This window comes from Sceloporus occidentalis, unplaced genomic scaffold (assembly GCF_023333645.1).
Source record: "Sceloporus occidentalis isolate IW3139 unplaced genomic scaffold, rSceOcc1.0.p SCAF_4, whole genome shotgun sequence".
Taxonomy (NCBI): Eukaryota; Metazoa; Chordata; class Lepidosauria; order Squamata; family Phrynosomatidae; genus Sceloporus; species Sceloporus occidentalis.
In genome coordinates, this window is record NW_028316984.1 from 54,996,840 (window position 1) to 55,016,631 (window position 19,792).

A 19,792-nucleotide genomic window follows, 5' to 3' on the forward strand; every position below is an offset into this window, starting at 1 on the left:
AATAATGTGCATTGCTTAGCTCAATACGATTCTCCCCTCACTGGTTAAATATGTTTGCACTTTTTCTTGATGTTCCCATGTATGAAGAGGTTATAGCTGACCAAAATAAAATAAAAATTGTGAATAACTTAAAAAAAACAGTTCATAATCTAGGCCTCCAGAATTAAATTCTAGTAAAATAAAGTGAGATTTTAAAAACTGTATATCTTTGTCAAAGGTAAAATTGAGGGGACTAAAAAGGGTAGCCAGTGATCTTGTTTCTCGGTTAGAATCAGTTTAGCATACCAGTTCCCAATAATAGCTCAGCCACCCACATATTTTTCAATAAGTCTGTTCTCAAGTGTCTGTGTGAAGAGAATTACCCCCAGCAACCCAGTTCTCTGGTACAGCTGATTAGGCCACTTCCGCACTGCAGAAATAATCCGGTTTGATCCCATTTTAACTGCCATGGCTCCATGCTATGAAATTCTGGGCAAAGCTCTGATGTCACAACAAACTACAATGCCCAGAATTCCATAGCATGGAGCCATGGCAGCTAAAGCAGGGTCAAACTAGTTTATTTCTGCAGTGCAGATGCAGTCTCCATCACCTTGTCAAATTGAAGTGAGTTTGTGTAGTTTTTTGAGCATGTGCAGTGAGCTGGAAGAGTGTCCCAGGGTTTTAGGTCTGGCCTGTGTCACTTGGCTAATGCTGCCAAAACTGGTCTCATAATTCACAATATGGATGCCGTAAGAAGACTTTCCTAAGATGGCTTCTGCCAGACTGCATGGAGATGCTGCCACAGTCAGTTTTGAATGCCATCTGCATGATTATTCTGTTTTGAGAAGCAGGTTTAAAGTCTTTTTATGAAGCAGGCTTACCTTCTCTGTGTGAAAACTCGGGGCATTTCTAATGCCTGAGATAAAAACCTGGAGGTTTTTATGGAATGCCAACCTAAAAATAAAAACTGTGTATTTATCAAGAATTGATAGTATTTAATATCTTAAATATAAAAATAAAGTATTACATTTTCCTGGCTTCAGAATTATACTCCCTGACTCAGGACCTTTCAGATATGTTTAACTTACTACCCTCTAATCATTTCACCTCGTATGCCCATTTACTATGCAGGCTATGGATGATGGTTGTAATCTAGTGCCTCTGGAGTGTGCCAACTTTAGGAAGGCTGAACTGTGAATATAACTAAGAATTTAGAGTTAAATTCTTGTTAAAATCCATGTTCAAAATGGAGTGTGGCTAGGTGGGTGGATGCATTTGTGTGTGTGCATTGGTAACAACCAAGATTGTAAACACTAGAGTGAACATTTAGATATGTTATGATGGACAAAAATTTAAAGCAAGTTATCTGTGCTTTAAGGATTTAATCAATGATCAGTAGAAAAATAATGCAAAGATGCATGAGAACCTTTTAGCAAAACCAGATCTTTTCTAACTCTAGTTCCTTTTCTGTATATATCATTTAATGCAATGCTATCCCTTCGCTCTTTTGGGATTCTTTTCCATCTCATATAGTACATATTTACACTTTACACACACACAGAGATACAGTGAAACAGCAGTTGAGTTCTTAATAATAATAATGTTGATTCTGTTTGAATTAATAAAGAAATTGGGAAGCAGAACTATCATTCGATTATGTATGTAAGAAGTGAAGTTTTATAGCTCATCTTGGTTGGAATCTTGTTGGTTACTCTCAATTAGAGCAGACTCATTGAATTCATTCTTGAATGATAACTCAATATATAGATAAATGCCAATGATTCAATTGAGTAGCAACAGGATTTAGACGTATATTATATAGTATTTATCTATCTGTCTACCTAGCTATGCAGTTTTCAGAATAATTCAAAAATTCCTCTAAATGAGTCTTTGCTTTTTTTTACTGGAAACATTCTTGACTGAAAGAAAGTCTGGTACATAAACAGACATTACTCCTACAAAAAAATCAACTCTGCCCTTTCCCACATTGGTTACTAAAATAAAATGAACTTAGTCTGGGATCATAGTCCAATAAACATTATTTTTGTGAAATCTTTATCCATGTCACTGGTGTTTAGGAGGCAGTAGCTTTCAGTTATGACTATATCTACACCTTTACCTCAGCACATGGCTCAACAGCCTCTCAAATCTCATCTTAAAAATAATTCTTCATTGTATTTTGCCTATTAATGTATGGGTTACTGTCTTCTGAACAGCTAGCCAACTATCAATTACATCATTGCTGGGTACTTGGAAAGTATGATATACTAAGCAGTCAGTTCTCATGCACACTCCAGCAGTGGCAAAGGTGCATGACAAGTGGCTGATTGGCAGTTAATCACTACTCATGTCACAAGCACCAGACAAGCATCTCATTTGTCATAGTGTCTGGTCACCTCTGCTCTGAACTGACAATGCCTTTACATCCAGTAGTGGGGGAAATGAGCCAAAAATGTGTTTTCAAGGCAGTTATCTTTCCTTTAGGTTCACCAGTCTTAGGACAATAGATTTCCATAGCAGAGTTGGAAACAATGAATGATTGAAATCCAGCTTTAAAAACCTATGTGCATGCAGTGGGAGCCTGTTTGGCCAAGGCTTCTTGTCATGCTTACACAGATATTCAAGGATATACACCTGTTGGTCATACAATACATATTTGCTGTGGGAGATGCCACTGTTGAGAATACAGATGAACTACATTATTACCAGACTAAGGATAGGTCCACATGGGGGGGAAAAAGAAATGTTCCTACTCGGTTCCCGCATTGACCAGTTGATACATGTGGCCAAAAAGGACAAAACATGGGTCCAGACCATGGGCTAGGGTGATTCTCCAGAGTGAAGAGTCTCCATCTGCTCTGATTCGGAAACTCAAGAGAATATGCTGAACATGCGGACTGTGCGACAGTGCAGAGTTAGGGGAGGAGTATCAGCGGATGGGTTGAAGAGGTCAGGAGGTGCCCTGGATCAGACGAGCTGCTGGCTTCTTCCCACCCAGTCATTCCAGCTCCTGCCACAGCACTATCAGTGTATGAACAGTGCTGCCAGTATCGGCCCACTTTGGGTGGCGATTTTGTGCTTCCCCCAGATCTGGAAAACCAGGTTTCCCTACAAGTGTGGACACGGACTAAGTTGCTGTAGCTTGGGGGTTGAGGGTGGAAAGCAAAGTGGTGCACCTGGGCAGCATGTGCTGCTCTTAGACTTGGCTGTTTTAAAGCCCTTGATCACCCCAAACTCCCCAAAGCACCATTTATTTAGCCAGGAAGTAAGTTGGGATCTCTTGTACTGTTCAAAAATGTAAAAATAGCCATTTTTTTTTGAAACCAGAAATGGACTACCTTCCACTTTCAGTTTTGTTGTTCACTATGAAGAGGCCCCTGAAGAGTCCCAGAGACAGAAAAATGGCCCTTGGAGCCACCATAGTTTCCCATCCTCTGATCTACCTCGCTATAGTTAACACTTAACTTTTCATAATGTCTGTAATAATCTAGTTTAAAGTCCTAGATAAGAGCAAGCAAAAATAAGAAGAGAGATTTAAAATGTATTGTATTAAAATAATCTTGGTCACTAGTAATTGATTTCAGTTAATAAAATCCTATTGCATCTGTTTACTTCTTTTTTAAAAACAACAACAAACACCAGTACCTTTCTGTGAATTGGTAGAGCCTCAGCCTGAGAGACAGAAGGTGTTCTACAGATACTAGCCCATCACTACATGTATGCTTTGTTCCTTAGCCTCTTTCAGCTAGATCTGATGCAGAAAATAAAAAAGGATGTTTAAATCCTCTTGGGACTAGGGAAGAAAATTAAAGCAGTATTTTGGACCAGATTGTTTGGTTCATTGGCGTATATATTCCTTACGTTGCATTAATCAGATGCAATTGTTTGTTTGTTTGTTTTGAGAGGGAAAACTCTGCAGGCTCTGCATCTCTGCACCTTTTCTCCCCTAAATGATTTTATTACAGCCATCTGCAAATATTACGGTTTACTACACTACTACCGTAAACTTCTTATGTTAGAGCTGGCCTTCATATATACTAGAATCTGGGCATATGGCTGAATCCCGTAAAGTTGGTCGGCCATAAGGTCCACAGATGTAGGCTGAAAATTTAAAGGCAGAAAATTTGACAAGCCAAAATGCATGCAATCACCTTGATTTGCAAAAACAGAATCAGCAAAGAAATAATTAATATAATCTCTGATTTGGAACTAGCAACGCAGGCTTACTGTGCAAGCCAAAAAACAAAACATATAATCCTGTTTTATATCTGTCCATTTTATGAGATTTTAACTCTTGGCTTTATGAGAAACAGTTGAAAGATTCACCATGAAAAGTGAAATGACAAAACCATGGAAACTGGAGTTAAGAGATTTTGATTTGGGTTCCCGTCATCACTGCCCCAGATTTTCTTTGTGAACTTTAGCAAATACTAGTCCTATGCAATTTTGCAGCCTGTCCACAGAAAGGCTAAAAGTGGGGAGGTGACGTTGACATGCATGCAAGGCTTGCCCTAATGCCCAAGCCCCTCCTTCTCAGTCCTTGACCTTCCTTGTATTGAGAGTGATACCTGAAGGATGTGTCTGCTTTATCATGGTTTCTGATTATATAAAGGCTTCCATTTATATTCAAGCATCTCCTCCCCTGAATAGGGATTCAGGCATTCTGTTGCAGGAAATAACAGGAACTACTTTTACCCTAATTCCAGTGTAAAGGTAACAAATGACAATTGCCCATGCAGTCATGTTCCTGTAGAGAGTTTTTGCCCATAGACAACTGCAAGAGAAATGTAGAGAGCAGAACAAAGGACTCTATGTAACATTTGTCGACCTCACCAAAGCCTTCGACACTGTGAGTAGAAAAGGTCTGTGGCAGATCCTGGAACGACTAGGATGCCCCCCCCCCAAATTCCTCAAAATGATCATCCTCCTACATGAAGGCCAGCAAGGCCAAGTCAGATATGGCGATGCTCTCTCGGAGCCCTTTCTAATAACTAATGGTGTAAAACAAGGTTGTGTTCTCGCTCCAACTCTATTTACAATCTTCTTCAGCATGATGCTCCAAAGGGCTACGGCAGATCTCAAAGAAGAAGACGGCATTTATATATGCTACCGTACTGACGGTAGCCTGTTTAACTTAAGCCGCCTGAGGGCCCACACTAAGACTCTAAACTATCTAGTCCGTGAGCTACTTTTTGCTGACGATGCTGCCCTTGTTGCCCATATAGAAGCAGCTCTGCAGCGCCTAACATCTTGTTTTGCAACAGCTGCAGAGCGCTTTGGACTGGAAGTCAGTCTGAAGAAAACGGAAGTTCTCTACCAGCCGGCACCCCAGGAAGAACACTACCATCCCCACATCACTGTAGGCACATCTGTGCTTAAGTCTGTCCAGCAGTTCACCTACCTGGGAAGCATCATCTCCTCAGACGCCAAGATTGATAAAGAGATCGATCACAGACTGGCAAAGGCGTATAGTGCATTCGGAAGGCTTCACAAAAGAGTCTGGAGTAACAAACACTTGAGGTGAAGCACAAAAATCAGTGTGTATAGAGCCATTGTACCGTCTATTCTCCTCTATGGGTCTGAAACATGGGTCACCTATGGGCAACACCTACGACTCCTTGAACGCTTTCATCAGCGCTGTTTACGCACAATTCTAAATATACACTGGACTGACTATGTGACAAATGTTGCTGTTCTTGAGCAAGCAGGGATCACCAGCATTGAGGACATGCTATTGAGGATGCAGCTGCGCTGGGCAGGACACATTTCTAGGATGAAGGACCATCACCTCCCAAAAATAGTATTCTACGGTGAACTTGCCACAGGTCAGTGTAAGAGGGGCGCCCCAAAGAAGAGATACAAGGACTCCCTGAAACAACATCTCAGGCTTGGCCAAATTGATCACCAACAATGGTCCGCCCTGGCCTCGCATCGGGAGGCATGGCGACGCACTATCCACGATGCTGCAGCCTTTTTCGAGAGCTTACGGCGAACAAGTCTCGAAGAGAAACGTCAACGCAGAAAGAACCACAACCCGGAAACATCACCCAAGGAGACTTTCCGATGTACTTTTTGCAGCCGGACCTGTTTGTCCCAGATTGGCCTTTTTAGTCACCAACGCGCTTGTACAAAGCGCGGGATGAGTCCTTCCTGAATCTTCATTCGCGAAGCAAAGCCAGAGAGAGAGAGAGACATGTTCCTGTCTGCTTACAAGCAAATCCCACTGAATTGAACAGAACCTATACGTAGATAAGTGTGTATAGAATTGCAGCCATGAGCGATTTCATAGTTATCAGGAGAAGCAGGAAGAACAAAGGGTGGTACAGCAATATTAAATGCACTTCAATATATCAAGAATAAGACATGCAAACTAACATGAAACTGCCCTTATATCCCTCTACCTATCCTTCCATACTAACCAGCTAAAGTTTACTTCAAGAAAATGTGAAGGCCACTTGCCTTTTTCTTCTTGTTCCTTGGCCTCTTTTGTAAATGTTAAGTGAATTGCAAATTAAACTGATAAAGTTATGGAAAAAGCCTGAGCGGTGGAACGGCTGTCTCGTCTATTAATATATATGAGAAATTTCAATCTGTGTTCGGGGCAAGACTCTCTGAACTGCAATTAACCTTTGCTTTCAGTGTCTGAATCATTATCCTTTCCTCATCTTTTTTTGGGGACAGTTAGTGCTTATCTTTTTAGAGTAGCACAAATAACAGGGGGAACTTTATAAGCCAAAATCAGGATCTCTATAAAGGCAGAGCCCCACTTTTCTTCCTCTTCAGCTAGTTTTTCTAGAAAAGTTTTGATAGCCTATAACCAGTTTAGTCATTTTCATTTTTGCAGAACTTAGAAAGTTCTTTATGAAATGTAATAATATGGTTCCCATATCATCACTGCTCAGTTTTGTATCACCAGCATATCATTGTGCCATTATATTTATTCTTCTTAAAACTAACTTTCCAAACTCTCCATCTGTAGACTAGACTGTGCAATGGGGCCAGTACAAGCCTAAACCCAAGAAAATGCTAACAGATATAATTGTTGTAGAAGAAGTTTTCTCCTTTCTTCTCCCCACTGTGTGCCTCTTGTAGACTGCTTCTGTAGGGTTTCTCACCCCTCTGCTGCAGGTTGTAAGGTTGCAGGGAAGCAGAGCCATTGGCTACTAACTGTTAATGAAAAATCCTATTGATCTTAGCCACTTTGGCTCAGCCAATCAGTTCTTCAACTTTTTAAATTTCTACTTTTTCAGTTGCTCTGTTGTTTGCAATTGATTATTTTACCATAGCTTCTGTGTGGCTCATTAATTGTAATGATGGTTACTCCACTCTATTGGCACAAGTTTTGTTCTTTGAGCTTCACAAAGATGTAGAAAAATTCCTCCTCCTTCTCCACTACCACCACTACTTTTTTTAAAGTAAATATTTACCTGCTATAAGATACATACTATAGAGCAGGAAGGCAAAGATTCCCCAAGGCTTTTCCTAAAAACAACAAGCTGTCTATTTAATAGCATGAGGTTATAGGTCTGGCATTAGTGCCTGGCACCAGCACCTGATTGGGCGAATGCTGGAGCTAACATACTTTCTCATCTGTGTAAATCTACAGCGCTATATAAATAAAGAATAATAATAATGGCCCGTCACAGACGGGCGTAATAGTACAGACTGGGTCCGTACTAGGGTTAGAAAGAGGCGTCCCTTCCGGACGCCCCTAACCCTAGTACCGATCGAGTCTGTACAAAATGGCGGCACAAGTTCCACATGGGGGCCGTGATTGTACGTCACCACCGCGCCGCCTCCAAATGAGGCGGCACGGTTGTGACGTACTGGTGCCGCGCCAGGGCGCATAGAGCGCCTTTTCCACGGCACCAGAAGGAGCTCCGAAACGGAGCTCCTTCCGGGATTTGCGTCACTGGCGCAGCCTTTAGACAGCTGCGCCAGCGACACAAGTCAGAAAGGGGCTGAGTGGCCCCTTTCTCCTCCTCCACGCTGTTGTCGGGTGTCCTTGGGGCATGAAGCCCCAAGGACACCCCTTTCCAGGCCACGAGGAAGCGGCCTTTTGCAGCTTCCCCGCGGCCTGGAAAGTGGTGGATCGGGGCCCCAGAGGCTGCCGTTCTGGCAGCTGAGGCCCCAATCCGGCGGGGAAAGGAACGCCTACAGGCTGCCCCAAAGGGGCGGTCTGTAACGCGCCAATGATAATCTCTTCTTCCTTCCTTCTTTTCCGTCAGATTATGATGATGGTGGTGGTGGTTCTTCTTCTTCTTCATCTTCTTCTTTTCCCTATAGCATGCCAGGCGCAATTTAAATCAAAACCAGCACCCAAACAACCCCTTTCCCTTTTTTTTTCCCCAGATATTTACTACTAAGGCCTGTGTGCAGCAAAACAAATCTCTGCTTGATGCTACAATTACCCACCATTCTCTTATCCCAATAATCCATTTGGTCTCTACTATGTGAAGATCTGGAGGCATTCTCATGCAAAGATGATGCTGGGCAATTTTGGTGTCAACCAAAGCTTTGTTTAGCTGCAGACAGGCCTTAGTAGTAAACATCTGAAAAAAATAAAGAAAAAGGAACCCCTGTTTACCAAGAGCTGGTAAGCTTGCTATGGGGAACACATCAGGTTAGGCTTGGGCTTGGTTAGTAGATGTCTTGTAAGCCCAGCCACATATAGCCATCCTCTTCTTGTCTTCTTTAGCTAAGCAAGCAAATTTAAAGTCAATGCTTCTATACAGATTGTTGTTCTTTTTGTTGTTCTTGTTGTGTGCCTTCAAGTCATTTCCAATTTACCATGACCATCAGATTAACCTATCCTGGGGTTTTCATGGAATGACTTGTTCAGAGAGGGTTTGCCTTTGCCTTCTCCTGAGGCTGAGAGAGTCTGCCTTGCCCAGTGAGTGTCCATGGCTGAGCAGCAATTCCAATGATTATCACAGGCCAAAAAAAAAAAAAAAAACCCTGAGGAAAAGGGGAGGAAAAGAAAGTTAATTTGTGTGTTGCTTATTGTTGTGCTGTCTGTCAGGGAAAAAGATTTTAATTCAGAGTCACCTTTGATCAGGGCTGTTGGTTTTGACCAAGAATCCCAGGCAATCAGCTGGAGGCTGTCACTGAACAGAGACCAGATGACTCTGCAGTGGGGCCAAACGTAATTGCTTTCTGCTGAGAAGTGCTTGGAGTTAAATCAGTCTTGCAAGTAAGTCTATAAAAGTTACTGGGCTATAAAAATATTTTTATTAGCTCTTCTGTCCACAGATACCTGTGTTGGTAATGCATAACACACCAATGGTCTAGTTTTTTTCTTTAAAAAAACCCTTTAACTTTCTGCCTACAAGATCTTTGCTGCCCGATCATGTAAAGTGACTCCTGTTTGCCACTGGCAACTAGAAAAATTCCTATTTACAGGAAAGTCCTAGTCTTGTATGAGCCAGTGGGACACAGTGGATGACATAAAGCTGGTGTAAGGAAAGAGCTGAGATGAGAAAGCCATGTACACTACTGCGAAATCCTTGCAGTAAAGTTGCCATAAAAATATGCTTGAGCAATAATAGTTAGGCAGACATTCATTTGGGAGAAAGACATTGGGAAAGTATATAGCATGCATCATGCTTACTTCTGCTGCTTCCAGGCAGTTATTATCTGGAGAGATATAAGGAAGTGAGGAAACAGGAGAAAAGCTTGTAGCTGATCAGTAGGATGTGGCACCCCTGTTGTCTGAGATAGACAGTCTGATGGTCACAAGAGATTCCTGTCTATGGATTTCCAAACACATAGTAGGTTTTAATTTTTAGTTTTTCCTAACAAACTCCTCTTGTACACATCCACACGTGCACACATACACATGTATGCTCACACCATGCTTTAATTAAGTAAAAATATGTGCAGCTTCTTTCCCAGAACAAATTAGTTTTTGTTGTTGTTTTCCAGACATGCCTAGGACTCCACAGTTCTTTTTACCTTGCATAATGACATGCTCTGTTCTATTATGTAAGCAGACTGTTGAGGGCCATCATGGCCCTTCTTTTATTTCCAGCTGCATGCTTTATGAGGAATACTCTCTCTTTCCAAAATAATAATAATAATAATAATTTTTGTAGTTTTCATGCTGATGGTACTACAGTTATTTCTGAACTGACTCAGTAAACTAAATTTGAGTTCTACTGACAATTTAGCTCTTTTCTGTTGTTACTCTGAATTCCTGTCTCACGATTTCTTATTTAGGGCTTGATTAATTTTTGAAAAATTACATGCTGTTTATAGATAATTTTCTGTCACTTGACTCAAAAACATGGATTACTTTTTATACTTAAATAATATTCAGTTTCTTGGAGTAAATTCAAAGCTCATGAAATTTGCACTAGAAATGCAAGCCTTTCTTCTTTGTAACAACAGAGCAAGTGTGGTATTTGCAATTATGCCAAATTGCATTTATAACGCACCTTTGACCGCCTCACTACACTCTGCCCATTAATACATCTCCACCGGGACTACTTCTAACATCCAAACCCCTAAGTAGCTTCAATCAGCTGCCTTTAGAAAATCAAACTGCTGCCAGATGATTCCTTATGTACCTTCCAAGTTGGGAATTTCTCCACCCTCACCCGCAAAAACTACTTACCATTTATCATTGAACTAAGGAAATATACATCTTTCAAAAACACATTCTGTATACCCATATCTAAGCTCAAGAAGTCTGTACCTTTGGGCTTTTATGTATATTTTGCATGTGGCAATGAAATTTTAGACCTCTGGGGGATTGTTTTTTAAAATGATTAGATATAATTATTTCTCACTGCAAATCCTAAGAGACCCAAGGATATGGGATAAAAGCACAGTGCAAACACATACACACACAAATATTTGCATAACCTATCTTTAAACATATAATAATTTCTAATTTTATTTATATATCACCCCCCCATTGGTGCTTATCATGAAAGAATGGAACAAGCAATAATACAGTAACATTTAGTTCATAAAATAATGTGTTTTAACAGGGGAAAGAAGAAGGGAATAGAAAGCTTTTGTTAATAGGAGCCATAAGTGTCTCCCTTGACAAAACTGCCTAGGTAATTTACAGTTTTGCTGTGTTACAAAATGTGTGATGCTGCCATATACTCATGGTGAAAAACTACTTATACATTTTGAATTATAATTTCAGTTGTCTTGGATGACAGATTTTAAAATTCTCATGTTAATGTCACCCAGATCATTTCAAAGGCATCTCCCTCCACAGAATGAATTGTCTAACCATCTGAGAAGATGACGACTGGATTTTATTTAGTGGTCAAAAGGAGTGGGAGATGAAAGTGCAGTATGGATCCATAAGGCTGGGATAAATTTAAAAGCTAAACAACAAGACAGTTTTAAGCTGTTCTTTGTTTTTGTACTTCAGGGTTCCTGCTGGATTGAAATATAAATATAAAAACAAACCATAAATACCTCCCCTTCCTGACCATTTCATGAAAAAAAGTGTAAAGACATCCAAAAGTGAAAGGTTTGAGAACCATCCCTCCACAGAAAATTGAGTTGATCTAGAAAGGATCCTTTAGTTAAAAAATAAAGCACAATATTGGTGTATATAGCATTCCATCTAAGTATTTCACCAATAGACGGGGGTGCTATTAGGGAATGCGAGAATGTGAGATGCACCAGGTGACACCCTAAGGGGGAAGGTAACACCACCGCTCTCAAAACATCTGCCTTTTGACAGAAACAGGCTGTGGTGTTCCCCTTGATCCTTTTAAAACACTGGATCTGAATGGAAGAAATGATGTGAGTGGAGCAAGGCTCACTAGAAGGAGAGGGTCCTCCATTAAAAAAAATATTATTCTTTTTAAATTTTCTTCAACACCACATTACTTAAATTGTAATTTTTAATTGTTTGATGTTTTATTTATACTGTTGGAATCCGCTTTGATTCCTTTGTGAAAAGTGGAATACAAACAATTATTATTATTATTATTATTACAAATTTTCACTTTAACACATGAAACTATGTACATGTAAATACAGTTAGGCTGTGTGCATAATACTGTAATTTAAACGTATAATTTTAATTTTGCTAGTTGTTTAATTCACAACTATTGCCATTATGCATACATTCATTGATATAGAGGAATTACAATTTATGAGTCACATTAGTACAAAAAACATGCCTAAGGATTCTGAATGGTGGGGTATGGGAGGAGGTCAGTGAGAGGGGTGACACCATGAGTTGCCATGCCAGCTGATGCCAACCCCAGTGATGCCACTGCCAATAGAGCAAGCTACCAGTGGCTGCATATCTACACAGAAGGTGGACTCTTTCTCCATGTTTCAAGAAGCTATTGAACGTTTCAGAGAAGTACTTTGTAAGCAGCTATGCCTTCGCTTGCATCAGATTGTATATATACAGTGGGCCCTTTCCTTACACGGGGGATCCATTCCTGATCCCCCCGCATAAGGGGAATTCCGTGTATGCTCATGTCCCATTGAAAACAATGGGGTGCATGTTCATGGTGTGGTGCACATGCCACGGACATGGGCGCCAAATGTTTTATTGTTGCACAGCTTCAGTGTAAGCTTGAAGCTGTGTATAGTGCACCTGCGTATGATGCACACTGTAATACATTACTGGCAGCTGGTGGCTCCCATGTCCTCTGCTATGGATTTCAGTCTAGACTTTAAACAAGCTGTCCAAAGTGCTGAACACCATCCCCAAAATAGGTTCGGCACCTTAGATATCTCCTTCAAAGTGTTGTCTAAAAGCACTTTGTGGATGTTCCATTGACCTGGAAACCACCAGCTGCCTCTGAAAGAATGACCTAAGAAACACTTCCCAACTTGGTCTTTCTGTGGCTATTGACCTGGAAGTACTTCATCAAACCATACCTGGCAGCTTTTCATAACAGCAAAGAACTCCCAAAAACATTTTCCCAAAAACATTTGTCCACCTTCTCATGTGTTTTCCTTTTGCATATATCACTGCAGACATTTCTTCATCTGTGGCTCTTTAGCGCTTGTTTTCTAGCATTTGGTCATTCTACATTTACCACCCCCTGATTTCAAAGCATCAAGGAGGAAGGCTTTCTCACATTTTATTTTCTGTAAAAAGAAAATTTAATGAAACTTTACTTCTCTATTTTTATTTTATCTTAGTGAGTTTACCTAAGGTCAAATAATATGACGGGCAGTGTGTTGATGTTGGTAAACACAATTATTCTTATCATTAACCAAGGGATTTCCCAACCAGCATGATTGATATATAATACTCAGTTGATACATAATAATGTACTGCTTTCCACTGGTTTAAAGTATATTATAAAATAACAAAACATTGTAAGCACATAACAGTTTTAAATTACAGGGTTCTGTAGAACTAGGCTTGAAGCAACTTAAACAGGCAAATAGTTGGGGAAAGCCAGAATAAAGCAAGTGTTTAATACATGTCAGAAGTCCACAATTGTTGGTACTTGACATATTGGAGGGCAAGGCTGTGTCACATGAAATGAAGTTTGGAGTTATCTGTTTCATATGAATTCCCTGGTTGTGTGACAGTAGTGATGTACCATTATTAAGACCAAGAGGAACATCCCAAAGCAAGGCATCGTAACTCTTCTGTCTAATTGTTATACAAATCAAAAACAAACATGACATCAGTGCGGCAGTCTGTTACTTTGATCAGCTCTTAAGACTAGCTTTCAAACAGTTACCCGTATTACATTGTCAGCCAGAGGCCCTCATCAAAACAATTGTGATAAACATTTATTAAAAGTGGATCCTACCTTTTAAATCCCAAAATGCCACTCAAGGCATCTAACAACAATAAAGTTCTGATACAGGCAGCAAATGCAGTTGAAATAAAGAAACATTTAAAATACAGTTTAAAATACACACAAAAAGTACTCTTCAGACCCTTTTCAGAACTTGTAGGAGTTTTGTCACCTTCATATGAAGCAAGATCAGAGTGTTTAGTAAAAATGTGATCTATGAAGCTAAATCACAATGCCAGGTTTAGGTTACCAACCTAACATGTTTAATGTAATGGCATATATCATTTTCTCTTCTTATATCTTTTGAACAGAATGCTGAGGTTATGTAAGTATAAGTAAAAACAAAATTAAAAATGAAGCAAAGAATTTTAAAAAGTATATGAGCAGAACGGTTTCATCAAAGCCAAAACTCACTACAGATAAAACATCACGTTACATCTATAAAGGGTTTCCTTTATAGCCATATTTTTACTACAAACCAATTAAAATTTGCTAGAGTACATTTCAAAACAGAAACCTGTTCAGTTTGAATCTTACCCTATTCCCAAACAAGCTGTAGTCCTACATTTTCAGTACATTCATTCCTATCTTATAAGGATGTTGGAAGTATTTATTAAATAATACTCCATGTGAAAAGTCTGGAGCACCTGAGATTATTGTTCCTTGTTATATTATTGTTAAATTAGTGAAGTTCAAGGAGAACAAATATATTACAGGGAGGAAATAGCTTCCACTTGCCTAATGTAGACTTCCATATTTAGACTCCCTCTGGCCCACAAGTATGTCCTCAGGCATGAAACAAGAATGAATGATGGATCATTGCTATGCACATTCATATAATAGCACAGCTGAATTATGTAAATGATAGTGTATTGTTTAACCATTGCTCAGAAACGACCACTTAAGAATCTTGCCATCCATCCAAGTGTGATTTTCAGGGGTATTTAAAAACAAAACTAAGCCAAACAATACATGCCTTACAAACAGGAGTTTACCTTCTGATGACCTCTTTCCTACCATTCCATCTTGGGATACAGAGCCTTTTCTCATAATCATCTTAACTCATGGCATTTTTAGGAAGAAGCCACTGGTTGTGTTGGCTTGCAGGCAAATATTTTGAACTTGTGTTGAGAAAGTCATTTCAGACTGCCAGCACTCACAGTGGATTTAGCCTAGATTTGGGTTTGGCCTGCTGCCGTTACCACATTTGGCATGCCAAATCCAAATCCTGCACATTCCACTTGCATGCCAATGAATGTCATGACTGCCTTTTCCTTGGACTGATACTGCTGGGAGCAGCAGAAGAAGTAGGTGTGTGTCTATTTGTGTTTCTCTCAATAACATGAAAGTTTGTGCAGACATTCGTAGCTACTCATGGAGAAAGATTGTGATCATGTCAGCCAATCCCACCCCTCAGCAGAAAGAAGGCGAGAACTAGGGAAGTAGATGTGAAGGTGTGGGGACACAAAACATGTTATATGTTGTTACGTACCTTCAAATTGACTTTGATTTATGATAACCATCTTATGGAGTTTTATTGGGAAGATTGCCATTGCCTTTCTCTTAGGCTGAGAGTATATGACTTGCCTAAAGTCACCCAGAGGGATACCATGGCTGAAGTAGTCTCTCAGAATTATAGTTTAGCACTCAAACTGCTATGTCACACTGGCTCCCCCATGATATATGGTTACATTCCTGTTGGCTGGTGTAAGTACACTAGCATATGAGATGGCAGAGGTGACAGTGCAGTAGCAGTGGGAAAATGATCATAGTTCCGATGATGATGATGATGATGATGATGATGATGATGATGATGATGATAATACTGTTTATTTATAGCCCGCTTTTCCAAAGGAGATCAAAGCAGGTTACAACAAGGGTATAAAACATGATACAATTTGAACAAACAGTATATACACATGATAAAAACACTCTAAAGTTAAAAACACCATAAAATTACAGAGAATAAAAACCAAAACAAAACTAGCTAGAAGACAACTTATATGATGGGGAGAGAGCAGATATCACGACACATGGGGGAAAGCCTGTTGGAAGAGATAGGTCTTGAGCTTCTTCCTAAACAGGTCAAGGGAGGCAACAGAGCGGAGCTCGCCAGGAAGGGAGTTCCAAAGCTGCGGGGCCGAGTTGGAAAACGCCTTCTGTGCAATCAAGGTGTACTTCGACTTAGGAACCCTCAACAGTTGCTTCCTGGCCGATCTGAGAGTGCGGGTCGGATTATATGGGGAGAGGCGGTCCTCCAAGTACCCTGGGCCCAAGCCATTTAGGGCTTTATAGGTAATAACCAACACCTTGTATTGCGCCTGGAAGCAAATAGGCAGCCAATGAAGATCTTGCAAAATAGGTGTTATGTGGCTAGTCCTGGAACATCCAGTGACTAACCTTGTCCTGGAACATCCAGTGACTAACCCATGATGGGGATGGGGGGGAGCGAAACCCATCTCCAGAAACCTGAGGACTAGAAGGGCAGCTTTATCTTCCAATGGAAATGTTTTTCACTGTTTTCCTGTTCTGCTGCTACACCCCACCCAAAAAAGTGAATATAATGGACCTTTATGCCAGTGTTAGTCACCAGTGGGATCCCAGAATACTGCAGTATATAGATTGTGGCTCCACACATGAGGGTATATGGACTAAGGCCCATCCAGAGGCATAATGTCCAATACCTGTATGTCAGCTGCAATCAAAATGAACCCACATATATTTCAAAAGATCTCCAATTGATGCTTACTAGCCTAGAGAAAAGGAGAGAAAAAGATGAGAAGTGCAATCCACAAGGGTCCACAAACAATGGGTTCCCTGGAGTGTATGGACTAACCCAAGGTAATGAAAGAGAGAAGCCATAATTAAAAAGGAAAGGGATGTAGGAAGACTGAGATGCAAGTAGTAGGAACAGTTTAGTGAAAGACAGCCATAGCTAGAGGAAGCAGGCTTCGGTTCTTGTTCAGTATTTCATGGCAAGTGCTAGAAGCAGTTGTTGTTTAGCTGTCCTAAAGAGCAGAAATGTCTTAAAAATGTATTTTTAAAAAATATGCGTTTGAACATAGCAATATTAGCCTAATATATTCTAACCCCTATTATAATCACAGAAGTTTTTTTAATTTCTCTATTTAAAAAGAGCTCCCCCTTTTAAAAATGGTAATTGTGTAATGAATCGTACTTAGAAATTCTTGTCCACAAAAAACATAGTGTGTAAGTATAGCTAATTTGTTAATGCATAATTTCTTTCCAAAGTTTGTCAGTTCCATCATACTGACCAACCTTTCTTTCTTTCTTTTAATATCAACTCTATTTTAGATGGAAGCTTGAAAGTAAGGATACTATGGGAGGTGTCAAAGGCATTCCAGGGCTATTTGCATCCTCTAATCAACCAGATGTGTTTTGGGGTGGGCGTATTAGTATAAAATTTCAGACCTTGGATTTGAAACTGCTTAAAATAACAAAAGAAATACAGTATTGTGCAGCTGAAGAGAACTTCAGTATTCACTGAATGTCTGACAACTGACAGAAAACTTCTCCAAATTACTTTGTAGGAGCAATTTTGCTCATGTAGCATATTTCAGAAGTTGCTGATAGGGAACTAAATCTTTCACTAAAGTTAATGGAATTTTTTCCTGACTAAGGGCTTCAGCACTGAATTCTTAGAATCATACTTCTTTCTGTCCTCACAATTAGTTGCCATGCATGTGGTCAGTGAGGCAATGATTCTGCTCCTATGTAGAATCATTAGCAGCACATTTCTTAACTTACTCCATGCAATTTCTTTATTCAAATTTGTATTACCTTTGATAACTGAGATCACTTATTTTGAATTGTTCAAATGGAGATCTCTGAAGAACTTACGGTTCCATTATCAACACATTTGAGATTGTATACTGATGCTCTCCCAATGTTTTGGACTACAGGTTCCATTCTCATCCTTGTCACCTGTTCGTCATGCTGGCTGGTGCTAATGGAAGTTGTAGTTCAAAAGAGCCAGAGGGTTGGGTTTGGGAAAGACAAAGCTATATTGGCTTATGGGTTAGAAGGCATTTCAAAAATCATCTAGTTGAAATAACTCTCAGAATTTACACCATTGACAGCAGTTCACTAAGATGTTGTGCTTGCCACAATACTTCAGAAATTATCCATAGATAATAGAAGGAATTTTAAAAACAAATAAACCTATGGAAATGGTTCTTCCCCCCCCCCTCCCTTTTCCAGGGAAGACCTAAGCACTCTGTCTTCCCTTACTCCCTCTATATGGAAGTCACCATATCATCCACTCATAGACATCTCCATTTATGTTCTTCCTGACATGGAAGTAGCATTGCTAGTATTTTTGGCACTAAAATAGTCTTCTGATAGTTGTTGTTATACAAAGGAAGCCACTTCATCACAAAACTGAGTGAAAGCACAAGACCATTCACTACTCCAAAATGGTTGTGTGACTTCAGACTAGCTGAATTGTACCACAGTGCATTGGTTTGTATGTTGCCTTCAATTAAGAAGTCCACACTGCATTGAGGGATAGTTTAGAACCTAAAGTTTAGGTGGTATGTCTGTGGCTTTTTAGATTTTTTAAAAAATGCTGGTTGTTCAGATGGGCTGTTATTAAGGAGATTAGCACACCGACTTTCATTCTCGTGCTAGGTGCAGGATGTAAACTCACTGGGACAGATTGTATCGCACAGCTCCATCCCCGGGCAGTACTCATCCCATACTCAACCAGGGCTTCTCCTGGACTTTTTAAAGAATGGGATGCCCGGGAATGAGCTGTGCGATAAAATCTGTCCCATTGAGTTTACATGCTATGTCTAGCACAGGAATGCAAGCCAGTGCGCTAATCCCCTAAATCGATTCCTTGAGTCTTTCTCCCATCAAACAAGTTTTTTACTTCCCCTGAAAGGGATGTACATATTTAGCCATGGCTGTTATCCGTTTGTTCTGTTGAAATGGAACCAGTGGCTATGCAGATACAAAGAAAGAACTGTTGTTTCCATTTAGCTGTAAGAATTTGTGATGCCCACAGAAATACTCCAATTATATGAATTGTTCCTAACCTAGCAAACAACACCAACTGTAAAATCTTGATTTATAAAGTATTAGAATTAGTCATAATATTAAATTAAATGTAGGTGCAGCTATCCTATGATTTTGGAATCTTAGGGTTATCTGAGGTTTAAAATTCAGAAAGTCATGAAAGATGATATTGTTGTTGTTTTATAATTTTATTGATATGAGCCCTGGAGAAAACCCTAAAATCACGAGCTACATGATGGAAACTGAATCATTAAGTAACCGTAACCTTGTTTATGGTCAGATGTCCTTAATTCAATAAAGGACAAACAAGAGACAGACGATATACATGAGAGGGTCGGTAGAACTTTAAATAAATAGGACATATTTATCCAACTTTGTTGCAGGCATCAGCTGCTCCCTGAACCAGACACATTATATTTTCCTTTGTTTGTTACTTTAAAAACATTTTTAAAATCTCCTGAGAATGTAACTCAAAAAGTGCAAGTCATTTAAAAAAAAATTGTATATTTAGGGGATTTCCATAACATCCTTCCCTCACTCCCTTTCCCCAACAGTTGCATAATTGTTGCTTAGCTGTTACAGGACATCTAGAAATCTTTTCTCAGTAAAAAAAAAAGAAAAAAAAAAGACCTCATGTAAAGAAATGCTATCTTCCTAGCACTTCTTTCTCACCAAGCCTACATTCCTACAGTGTTTGTGGGGTCCAAAATTGGCACTGTAGCTGAAAGAATTTTATGGGCACCTCATTGGTTAGTACTAGTGATGACCAAGGTACTCATCTCTTTGCCATTAACCTTTTAAAAACATATTTTAAATGTTTAAATGTTTTTAAACTAATTTAAAACTTGAGTGCTGTGTTATCTTGATGTACTAGAAACCTCTCATGAAGTCTATTAAAGCAACAACAACAAAACAAATGTGACACACACCATGCAGGATCCCCATCCTGTCACAGCAATAGTGTACCATTTTGCAAACTTCTTCTTTTGTTAATGAGGTATTGTATGTTCTCCTTTCAAGCA

General features: G+C 39.7%; 1 protein-coding gene across 10 annotated transcripts in view; it reads left to right on the plus strand.

The window, feature by feature from the left end:
• The window catches only part of ZEB2 (zinc finger E-box binding homeobox 2), a 195,256-nt gene that overhangs the window by 172,696 nt on the left and 2,768 nt on the right, over positions 1 to 19,792 (plus strand). The window contains exon 10 of one of the 10 annotated variants that reach the window (XM_089520072.1): positions 3,307 to 3,505. The exons of the other annotated variants lie outside the window; for them this stretch is intronic. Coding sequence (XP_089376198.1) covers positions 3,307 to 3,443 — 137 coding nt within the window. The 3' untranslated portion in view covers positions 3,444 to 3,505. Of the gene's footprint in view, positions 1 to 3,306; positions 3,506 to 19,792 lie in introns of those variants that run through there. 10 annotated transcript variants of the gene reach the window in all.